Source organism: Cupressus sempervirens, chromosome 5 (assembly GCF_028749045.1).
Source record: "Cupressus sempervirens isolate cs-2001-9-10 chromosome 5, ASM2874904v1, whole genome shotgun sequence".
NCBI lineage: Eukaryota > Viridiplantae > Streptophyta > Pinopsida > Cupressales > Cupressaceae > Cupressus > Cupressus sempervirens.
This window is the reverse complement of record NC_143122.1, coordinates 237,217,262-237,228,861: the sequence shown is the minus strand read 5'-3', so window position 1 is coordinate 237,228,861 and position 11,600 is coordinate 237,217,262. Positions and strand designations below refer to the sequence as shown.

The 11,600-nt window shown below is 32.7% G+C and overlaps 2 protein-coding genes across 3 annotated transcripts; one reads left to right on the top strand and one right to left on the bottom strand.

The window, feature by feature from the left end:
* Window positions 1–2,710: 2,710 nt before the first annotated feature.
* Window positions 2,711–5,155, bottom strand: LOC149555388 (copper transport protein CCH-like). Of its 2 annotated transcripts, XM_089833621.1 has the most exons (3): window positions 4,993–5,155; window positions 3,770–3,845; window positions 2,711–3,036 (listed from the first exon to the last, which is right to left on the bottom strand). In XM_089833621.1, the coding sequence occupies exons 2-3, from the start codon at window positions 3,822–3,824 to the stop codon at window positions 2,876–2,878; spliced, it is 216 nt and encodes a 71-aa protein (XP_089689747.1). In that variant the 5' UTR covers window positions 3,825–3,845; window positions 4,993–5,155; the 3' UTR covers window positions 2,711–2,875. The 2 variants fall into 2 exon arrangements, with proteins under 2 accessions (XP_089689747.1, XP_089689746.1); XM_089833620.1 differs by lacking the exon at window positions 4,993–5,155 and having other exon boundaries at window positions 3,770–4,069.
* Window positions 5,156–5,513: 358 nt separating this feature from the next.
* Window positions 5,514–6,227, top strand: LOC149555387 (putative methyltransferase TCM_000168). Its single transcript, XM_089833619.1, has 2 exons — window positions 5,514–5,648; window positions 5,735–6,227. Exons 1-2 carry the CDS (start codon window positions 5,577–5,579, stop codon window positions 5,975–5,977), a joined length of 315 nt encoding a protein of 104 aa, XP_089689745.1. The 5' UTR covers window positions 5,514–5,576; the 3' UTR covers window positions 5,978–6,227.
* Window positions 6,228–11,600: the final 5,373 nt, after the last annotated feature.

Here is an 11,600-nt window from a genome sequence, read left to right as displayed (position 1 = left end):
GAATATAAGAAGTGGTTATTATTTAAATGGTTTTTAGAGAAATAAGTTAGAAAATACCAATAAACCTCTTCTAACAATCAACTACTATTTTGAAGTGCAATCAAGATTAATTTGATTTCATATTTCTAGTAAAAAGGATCAGTAAGTACTCTTTCTAGGTCTATCTTAGAGAGGGTCCTTTTTTTAATATTTAGTTTACATTAATATTTTTAAAAATTAAATGTTAAAATAGTTTTATATTATTAATGTGTTCAATGTTATTTCCATAAATTTCAAGAATTATATGTGAACAAGTTCAAATTTCTATTTTAGTCATAAATATTATAAAATTTTGAAATAAACATTTTCTAAGTTTATTTTTATATATTATTTGATTGTAAAAAAAAGTTTTAATGAATTTTTATAAAAATAAATAATTTTCTATTTTTAAAATATTAAATTAGGCGTTTAGTTTAATTGGTTGAAGCAATGATTTTTCATTGTGGAGATTCTTGATTTAAATCTCAAGAGGGATATTTTGGTTATATTTGTGTGGATTATAAGTTGTGACTCTTGGTCTTCCAAATGTTATAAGCTTGTAAGTGTCATGCTATTCATAAAAAACACAAGATTGTTAGGTATCTTGGCATTCCCTTCTCTATGGAGCCTTTTCTTAAAGATATGTGGCTTTGGGTTAAGAAAACAATCATCAGGATGTTAAATAAATGGCACAACAGATCTTTATCTCTAGCTGGTAGAGTACATGTCTGTCAAAAAATCCTCTCTTCTTACAATATTTATTATGCCTCTAACCGGATGTTCAACAATTACCAGATCCTTGAAATTCAAAGGGCCATCATGACTACCTCTAGTCGGGTAGGCAAAGATAACAAGAAGCTTCATGTTGTTAAATGGGAGTGGTTTCATATTGACAAGCTCCTTGTAGGTTTAGGGTTGAAGAACCTTAAAACTAGTGGCTTAGCTCTTGCCTATGAATGGATCTTCCACTTCCTAGATAGGGATGATCCTTGGAAAGTACTTGTCAGAAGTAACATTGAAGGAGGATTCCTCAAGAATGCTAAATTCTTGAAAAACTTTATGTTTGTGACTTGATTTGTGGCAACTTTCCTATTGTGATTCAAGGCTTTGTTGTTTTTAAATCCATTTGGAAATCTTGGAACCATGTCAGACCTTACATCATGAATAATAACTTTTGTGATAACAAGCAGATCTATGGTGAAAGATCCATTTGCTAGAATCTACAGCTAGCTGGTAAGCTCCTGGCCCTCTCCCAAGGATGCTCTACCAAGCATTGGTCTACCATTAGGATCACTCAACTTGATGATATCTTTGAAACTGACGGGCTCATTATGTGGGATGAGCTAAAGCACATATTTAACATCCCCCTATCTCAAAAGAAGGTATATAATATGCTCATCAAAGCCTACAAAGACATTCCTTCTCTCTGCCATGTTGACTCTAATAGATTCTTAAACATTTAATGGTCAAATGGAACCATTATAACCAAGCCTAAAGTGAAAAACATATACATTTTTATGTATTATAATGATTCCATCATTAGTCATGTTAACAAAGTGTGGTATACTGATCTTGATGTCCCCTCTCAGAAGAAATACTTTGACAAACTCTGGAAAAGCATGATTGATCCTAAGATTGAATGTTTTAAATGGTTGTTAATTCTGGATGCATTATTGTAATATTTGTAGAACCTTGAAAATGGGGAGACATATTTTCTTTGATTGCAACTTTGCTAAAAAGGTTTGGCTTGTGTTTGGTATCTCTATGTCTACCAAGTTTAATAATTTTGAAATCATTACTAGTCATATTGATGGGATTAAAAAGGACACTAATATTTTTTGGAACATTCTTTGTTCAAACATTTTATGGAAGATTTGGAAATGCGAGAAAGAGGAAAGATTTCAAAACACTCCCAGGGTTCTTACTAAGTCTTTTCGAAGTCTCACTCATTTTTAACAAAAATTGTAGGTTCATAATACTATGAAAGTTGATAAAGATAAATTCAAAAGGATGCTCAAAACTAGATACACCACCTTCTTCACAACCAAGCTCAATGATGGTCACATTTGGAGGAGGCATGTGGAGAACATCCATCTTTTCAAGCAAACCATCAAGAAGTTTAATAAAGAAATTAGGAGGACCAACAAAGACACTATTGGCAACATGATCCTCCTGCTCAATCAAATTCAAAATTAGAAGAATGTTGTCTGGATGGAAGGTAGTATGGGATGGATGGCGTGGGTGGATACTCATTAGGACATACTTCATTAGTCATTCCTTTACTTTTATATGTTGGATTATTATACTCTTAAATACTCTCAGTTGGAGGCTTCGTCTCTTGTAATTTTTGAAACTCTTTGGTGATACTTTGTTTTTTTATCTCCTTATCTTTAATACAAAAGTTTCTCTAAATTAAAACAATCCCTATATAAAATTCAATTTTTATTCCTTCCACAAAAATTAATATGTTATTTAGAAAATAATTAATTAAGACAGACAAAGGTTATAGTCAATATGAAGAGTTACTTCTCATGTTCATTGAAGGTTTTATATTAATCCATTTTAATTATTAAAGGTTGTTCTGAAACATGAATTGGCTCAACAATTAAAAGATATATTTTCACAAACAAATCTATGTACATTTCCTTCTTTAAAATATTGTAAAGAGGTATTGAGAATGTGAAGAATTAAGGGGGGCAAACAGAATTTTATTTACTGAAAATCTCCATTAACAAAAGGAAAGGAAAAGCTGTAATATAGACTTATAGGTAATTTATTTTATATTACACAATATTATGATGAGGATACATAGAATACAACTGCAAATTCTTCAAAAATATATAATCATAAGCATTTACTAGGAAACTTGTCTTGTAGATGCAACGATGTTCTCTTGAACAGGCCAGAAGGTATTTGTCTTTCCAATCTTAGACACGGTTTGCAGAACATCTTCAGCCTTAATGTTCCCTTTAACTGTGACCTTCTTCTCCTGCAAATCTACATCATATGTCTCCACCCCTGCATTTCAAATATATTGAATCTTTTCAGTATCATAATCTAATACTATATGTATTCAAACAAGTTAGTTATATATATGTTCCACAAGTTAGTTATATATATATCAAATTCTCATCAATTATGACTATTACAAAAAAAAAAAAAAAATTACCAGGTGATTAATAGGATAGGTTGTCCTTGTTTTTTCCAATCTCACTGATGATAAAACTCATCTATTTTACCTTATTGAATGAATTTTAGAGTTAAGATTCTTTTTGTTTTTTATGATAAAAATAATATAAAAATTATATCGTTGAAAAATTACCTATAAAGAATTCTAGTTCAATTTTTTAGAGATCATTTTATTATTGATTTTGTAAAATTATAAATCATAAATACATTCTAATAAAACTGATTTGATTCAGGCAACAATCTACAATATAATGGTAAATTGTGATCCTTTTCATCTAAGAAACTTTAGATTCAAGTCTACTTGAATCTAAAAAATAATAATAATTAATCTATCATATATACAAATATATACAGAAAATAGAAAAATTCTCAGCAATTAATATCTGTAACAATGAAAAGCATATATTATTCTTCCCTTCTTCTTTCCTAAAAATCATTAATTGTCCCTTTTTCCAGTCTAATTAATAATAAAATTCATTGTTTTAATAGAATAACTTTAAGTGTTACCTGTTTTATCTAATCAAAACAACCCCACAAGAGAATTGTGCCATTGAAAAATTACCTTCCATTTTATCAAGAACTCTCTTCACAGCTCCAACGCATCCTTGCCATGACATACCCACCTTTAGAACCACAGTCTGCATCTCAAAAACTAAAATCCATCAGTTACGACATAAATCTAAGAGACCAACATAAAAGAACACCAATCTCTAATAGCCAGAATTTTGTTTATAAATTTCATATTAGCGAGAAAATAAAAGAAACATAAGAACTATGCCTACGACATGCCAGCAATGAAGAATCTAAGAACTTTATCCCAAAACAAATCAATTCACAACAGACTGATTAACCTGCAAACCAATGTAACATATATATAGAAACCAATGTGATTTTTTTTTCCACAAATCCGGCTATAAGAAACCATTGATTTTGATAAGAAAAGACGTTTGGTAATTGATTTACATGAATGGCATTTTCAGCTCTATGGTATATTGTTGAATTCTTATATTGTTTATGTGCCTTAAACTTATAATTTTGAAGAGACTTGTTGTCTGGATTATTCTATCAATTTTCTTCATTTAACTTATAAGTTTTTTTTTGAAAAACTCAACTCTCATTTTCAGTGGACCAATAAAATGATTTTCATAAACATTGATATCTATTTTTAAAAATGGAGAAGTAAAATTTAATTTTATAAATTAATTCCTTAGCACTAAATACTATTCCACATACATGAACACAAACCTAACTTGTTTAATCAAGCGATTAACATATTTTAGAAATGAATACAACTATAGCTTAATCAAACAATTAACACAATTTAAATGATTGAAGATTTTGACCTTTCTTAAGAAAAACTAAAATTAAACACAAGATTGGAATCCCAAATACAAAGCCAAACATGGAAAAAAAAACTCATAACAAAGAAAGGGATGAAAGAGATTAAGAGAAATTCAAAACATATCTCATTGATGTTTTTACATCAACATTGTCAAATTTCAAATTTCTTCTATGCATAACATCAGTTGGTTGTTTAGTTTAGAACTCTAGTAATCTCCCACAACTCTTCAAATTGAATAGTGGTGTGTCGTGCGTATCGTGATCTTCCATGTAACATAACATATTAGACAAAATCACAAAACTGGTTTTTCCACATATTTGGCCATCTCATCTCATTTATTCTAATAATAGTTTGTTCTTATCTAGCGTTCCTTCAGATAGGATCTTGAAAAAGAAAGCAAATAAAAACAGTCTTCCTTCAGTAGGCAGGGGTGGCAAACAGACCGCGATTAGCAACAGGGGATCATATTACTTATGTGGTTGGATTTAACTGCACCGGATCAAGAATAGGTTTTAAAAAATCTAAGATATTCTTGTGTGCTTGAACAAGTTGTTTGGGATAAGATTATATTGGTATTTCAAATATCAATGTAAGCGAGCAGATCACTTTGAAGGCAGATATTGAAAAAAGAGGTGAAACCGTTGGTGTTCTTATTTAATTTTTTTTTTTAATGTATATATTTTTTCTCAGATCTATATTTAAATTCTAAACAACAACTGCTTAGTTAGAAGATAAAATGTTGAAAAAAAAACCAAAACTTGTTCCAAAAGTCCACATGCTTCACTATCTGATTACATTTGTTACTTACTTCAATGACTTTAAAACATAAAATAGAGTTTGAAAATATAAAATAAATCATCTATCAATTTCGTCAGCCATTACCTATCCGCTGATGAGGAATTAGCGTTCAGCATTAATACAAAATGTTGAAATAGAGAGCCTAGAAGACCTCATGTTTTTCACAATCTCATCTCACATGTTCTTATATTAGATTGTCAAAACCCAGCCTTTCAAAACCAAACAGAAGATGGAGAAAGTCCTTTCCATGAATGCAGGCAATGGAGACTCCAGCTATGCTCAAAATTCCACATTCTTCCAGGTTTGATACCCATTTTCTTACACATTTTTTTTCTTTATCTGACGTTATCTACGACTCACCCAAATTGGATCTGGTCTACAATGCAGAAGACCACATTACTGAGAGCAAAGCCATGGCTGGAAGAAAGCATTCGATCCTGGAAATCCATGTTTGAGTGCGAGGCACTCTGTATTGCAGATCTGGGTTGTTCATCGGGGCCCAATGCACTCCTCGCCACTCAAATAATCACATCAGAAATCCGAAACAAATATACTCACAAAGGAATTAGGGTTCCTGAGCTTCAGATCTTCTTCAACGACCTCCCGTCTACTGATTTCAATATGGAGTAGTAAATAGAAATCGCCATTATTCTTTTACCGAATTATGTCGCTGCATCATACATGAATGGACTGAATTCATTTCATATATAAACCTGAAATTGATATCTTAATTTTCAAGCAAGAAGAAAAAGAAAGAACCGGCAGAAAGAGGATCAAAGATGCAAGTCTTTTCTTGGGAAGCCAACAGAAACCCAATGGGATTGATTTGTTTTTATGTGGATTAATTAATAACATGAAAGATTCACAATGAAAAGGTCAATGGTACGATTCAATTTAGTCACAAACTATATGTGGACATTTCTTTCACCCCGTGCTTCGTGGGCCATCCCACCAAATGCACTGGATGTGACTAAATTATGTACCTATTTTTAATGTTTTATCCATTTTTTTCAATTAGAATTATAATATATAAAATATTTAACTTCTTTTTAACATTCAGATATAGATTTTTTTGGGGAGGGTCTGGAGGAGAAGAAGCTCCTCTCTCTTGTAAATTGGGAGACAGTTTCCTCTCCCAAGGATTAGTGAGGTCTCTATGTCATAGACATCCATCTTCTTAACATTGCTTTCGTAAAGAAAATCAAATGGAATATTATGAACTCTGGAGTGGAATGGGTTAAAATTATGAGGGAGAAATATTTACAAAGTTGCAAGGGTTCAATCCTTCTTAAAATCTCCCAATATATAGGTTCTAATATATGGAACAACCTTCAGAAATTCACCCTGTTCTTAACCTAAGGTTGTTTCTAGCAAATTATGAATGGTAATGATGTGGATTTCTAGTTGGATCCCTAGGTCAACCAACCTCCTCTAGATTTGTACTCGATATTCCCAACATAAAAGAATGTGTTGGCTGAGCATCTGAGAAATAAGGTTAGTGATTATTGTGATTCTTCTATTGTTCCTCTCCAATGGAAGATAAACAATAATTGGGGTGGGAATGGTCTTAAAGGGATTTTTGTTTAGCTCAGTCAAACTCTCTCATCCCTCAAGTTCCATAGATTGGATCAAAAGGAGAACTTGATATGGAAGAATTCCAACTTAGGATTTTACATTATGAAAATGGGTTTCGGTCTTCTTACGCCCTAATGGCCTCAAGAGTTTGATTGGGGAAGATTATGGTAGATGAAGGCTCTTCCCAAAATAAATAAAAATTGGTGGGCAATTTTTCATAGGAAAATCATCATGTTGGATAACTTGCAAAAAGAGGTTTCCATTTAGTTAACAAGTACATGTTGTGTGAACAAGAAGGAGAAAATATTTCCCATGTTTTGTTCTCATGCCCTTTTACTTGGGAGATCAAGCAACACACCTCGACCCTCTGTAATTACCATTGGTATTTGGATAATAACCCCAAAGAGGTCACTGATTTAGGGATTCCTCCCACCAATCATCATTTTTACTAAAGAAGTCGAATGGCATTATCTTCTATATGGAAGTGTTAGAAATGCTATAGAATAACTGAGGGGGGGTGAATTAATTATTCAAGGTCCAAATGTCCAATTAAAACTTTTTCATCAAGTAAAGTGAACCTATTAAATTGTTCATACATCCAAGCTTAAACTTTCCTACTTAGCAAGTTACTGTAAATCAACGTGCAAGCATAACACATGAAAGATCAACACATAACACAGTGATTTACATGGAAACCCAATTTGGGAAAAACTACTAGTAACATGCTACTCAATTCTCACTCTTCTAAAGTGATGCCCTATAAAAGGCGTACCCTATTAAAGGCTACAACACACTACTAAATGTGACCTGGTTAAAGGATTTATCCACCCTATTAGAAGTGGGCCTAGTTAGAGGACTTTAGAATATTCTCTTGGAATGCCACCCTATTAAAGGACTTACAAATGGTTGTTAAACCAACCTAAGTCCATAGGATTTTACCCTAGCTTGCACAATTGTTAGAAAGTAACAACAAGGACTTTTGACCTGATTACAATTCACAACTTATCTTGCAAATTTTAGATCTCTATTCAACTCTTCACAATTTGCTTGGCTTTCAGTCTCTATAGCTTTGATAGCTTGTCCTACTTTCAAGCATTGTCTCCTTGAGACTTCATGCTTGATGTACCAGTGCAATCTCATATATGACCACTTATTGAAGCAGAGTCTCTGTGCTCTGTTCTTCCTTCTCCTTGATGCCTTCTCCTTGACACCCTTCAACCACTTTACAATTTGGCACACCAACAACTCTATCTTTTCGGCTTGTGACTCCTTAAATAGAAGTCTAGAATTGTTTTCCCTGCTCGATTCTCCCCTCCTTTAATTCTAATTCAAATAGATTAGGTATGATTTATTGAATCTAACCCATATCTTACTTCTTCTAGAAACATCATGAAGAATTCTCCTTAATTTGTTGCAAAACTGTTTACATAAAATTTTGTGCCACTAGCTCGTCATCCTTATCTTTCATCTAGTTCACAAAATTCAAGGTAACAAACTTGTTGGCTCAGATTTGATGAATCTTTGACTTTTCCAATAATACAACAACTCGACACTATTGAAATTCTAGTGCTCGGCACATACTATGTTACTTGGCATCCACTAAGTTTTATTGATGCTCGGCACCTATTTTGGATTCACTTGGCATCCACTAAGTTTTACTAATGCTCGGCACCTATTACTTTTCTTAGCACCTAAACACGCTCGGTTCTTTCTATTTCACTCAGCACACGCTAGATTTTTCATTTGCTTAGCAATAACTAAAAATCTACTTGGCTTGAACTAGCTTGCTCGACACTCACTAATGAACTTTAGTTAAGCTTTGTAGGCATCCTTGTTGCAACTTATTCTTCTAGTGTTCTAAGTGTGGCCAGCATCTGTATCTTCAAGTATGTTATCAATACATCATTTTACCATTGTCTTAACTAATCCTTACACTTCATTACAAAACCATAATTCAACCTTTCCCTTAGGTACTCTTATTACATCTTATTGTTTAAATCCTCTTCATCAATCAACTAAATGATAGTACTTGGATCTTATAAGAAATTGTCATTCCAGCAAATAGTAGATTTGACATTAATGACAAAACAATGATTGAAAATATTCTTTAATAATAATCTTCCTTCTTTTTGCAATAATCTCCCTCTTTGATAGTATTCATTTCCAATCAGATTTTTAACAATCTCCCTCTTTGATAGTATTCATTTCCAATCAAATTTCTAGCAATCTCCCTCTTTGGCATTGATGGCAAACCAAACTAATCAACCAAGTTATCAAAATGCTAACTAGGTTAAAATAGTAAATCAAATGCCAAAAAGAAAAATGTGTTACCATCAATTTTTATAGCTCCCTTTCTGATCTGTTATCCTAATTTCATTGCTTCTGCTTCTCCCTCTTAGCTGTTGTATCTTGTTTGTTCCCTTACTACTATATCTTCCTGAACATCCTTTTTCTCCCTCTTTTCTTTGGTTTACCACTATTCACTTAGATCTTGTACTACTCTTGATTCCTTCTTACATTATTTCTCCCTTTGTCCATTTGATCTTGTCGATAGATTTGATCAATTTCTTGCTATTTCTTCCTCTCTTCAATTGAATGTTCTTGATCAGTTTCTTTCCACTTCTCCCTCTTTGACAAAAATTCCAAAGACGTATTGTTTCAGCATTTTAACATGCTAGTGTAGCATTTGCAGGTACTTCCAATTTCTCTCTCTATCACCTTGCTTGTGACTGATTTGGAACTTCAGCACTTTGATTACTTCAGGAAAAATCCTAAAGTAAATCTCCTCTGCACCAATTTGTAATATGCCAACAATCAACTCATTTGATGCAGGGCAGTCTTTCTTTTTCTCAAACATTCTTAGATAGGGGTATCACCCCTAATTTACCTCTAAGATACTCAAAAGCATCTTTAGGTAGTTCCTTTTTAAAGATGTCAGCAATCTATTCCTTTGAACTGACATACTCCATCCTTATTTTATTGTCTTCCACCAATTCTCTTACATAATGATACTTAATTGCAATATGCTTTATTTTGGCATGCATCACAAGATTCTTTGATATGTTGATGTCACTTGTGTGTACACAATATAGTATCACAGGTTCAGTTACTTCTTCCTTCATACCTTGCAACAAATGTTTGATCCATACAATATTAGTGCAGTTGATAATAACAACGATATATTTAGCTAGACTGGGAGGTAAAAGTTTTCTTTTTTCTTGTCCAAGTAATCAATCTTTTCCCTAAGAAAAGTGCTCCTTTACTAGTGTTCTTTCTATCATGAATATTACCTCTCCAATCTGCATCATTGTAGACTTTCAACTCAAACTTTTCACTCATCTTGTAGTATAAACCAAAGTCATCAGTTCCTTTAGGTACCTTAGTATCCCTTTTGCTACCATCAAATGATTTTCTCTTGGGTTAGCAAAAAATCTTGCCACTATTCCAATTGCTAATGTAATGTTTGCTCTACTATGCACAACATATGGCAATTTTCCAATCATTGATTTATACATTGTCTAATTCACTTCAGCTAACTCATTATTTGTTGATAACTTGTCCTGTTACCATTGGTGTACTGACTGGTTTCGAGTCTTCTAATTCCAACGTCCTGAGTATCTCTTTGATGTATCTTGATTGAGTCACAAATATGCCATGCTTTAGTTGATGTACTTGCAATCCAACAAAGAATTTGATTTCTCCAAACATTGACATCTCAAACTCATGTTTCATTTGATGAGAAAAATCTTTGCATAGGACATCTTTTCCTCCAAATATTATATCATCAACAAAGATTTTAATATCAAAATTTCTTTACCCTTTTCTGCCTTGATGTACAGGTTGTTATCTGTTCTCTCAAATCCTATCTTCACAAGGTATTTATGCAGTCTCACATACCATGCTTTAGGTGCTTGCTTTAAACCATAAAGTGTTTTATGTAGTTTGTGAACCATATCCTTGTTGTTGTCATCAACATATCCCTCTAGTTGTTCTATGTAGACTTCCTCTTCTAGTATACCATTTAGAAAAGCAGACTTTACATCCGTTTGGTAGACTTTGAAACCTTTATAAGAAAAAAATGTAAATAGAGTTCTTACTCCTTCCATTCTCACAATAGGAGAAAATGTTTTTCCATAGTCCAATCCTTCTTCTTATGCATAGCCTTTGCAGACTAGTCTAGCCTTGTTTCTTGTTATCTAACCATTCTCATCAAGTTTGTTCCTAAAGACCCATTTGGTACCAATTACATTCTTATCAGTTGGTCTAGGAACTAGGGTCTATGTTTTATTTTTCTTAATCTGATCTATCTCCTCTTCAATAGCTTTATGCCAATTATCATCATGTAGTGCATCCTTCATTGTTTTGGGTTCAATCTTGCTCAGCAAACATGATTCATTCCTTAGTCCATTCCTTATCATTGGTCCAACTTCCTTGCCTCCAATGATTTTTTCTACAGGGTGATGTCTTCTCACATATCTGGATAGTCTTAGTTCTGTCCTTCTTTCGATGTTTGGTCCTTCATCTTCAGAGTCACTTTGCACATCACTATCTAGTATTTCATTATCTCTTCCATGTGTACTATTTTTAGAATCAGAATGTGCATTTTCTTCATTTTGCAACTCAGCTTCTAAATGCAGCTCGACATTCATTGGTTGTGACTCAAATGATTCAATTGACA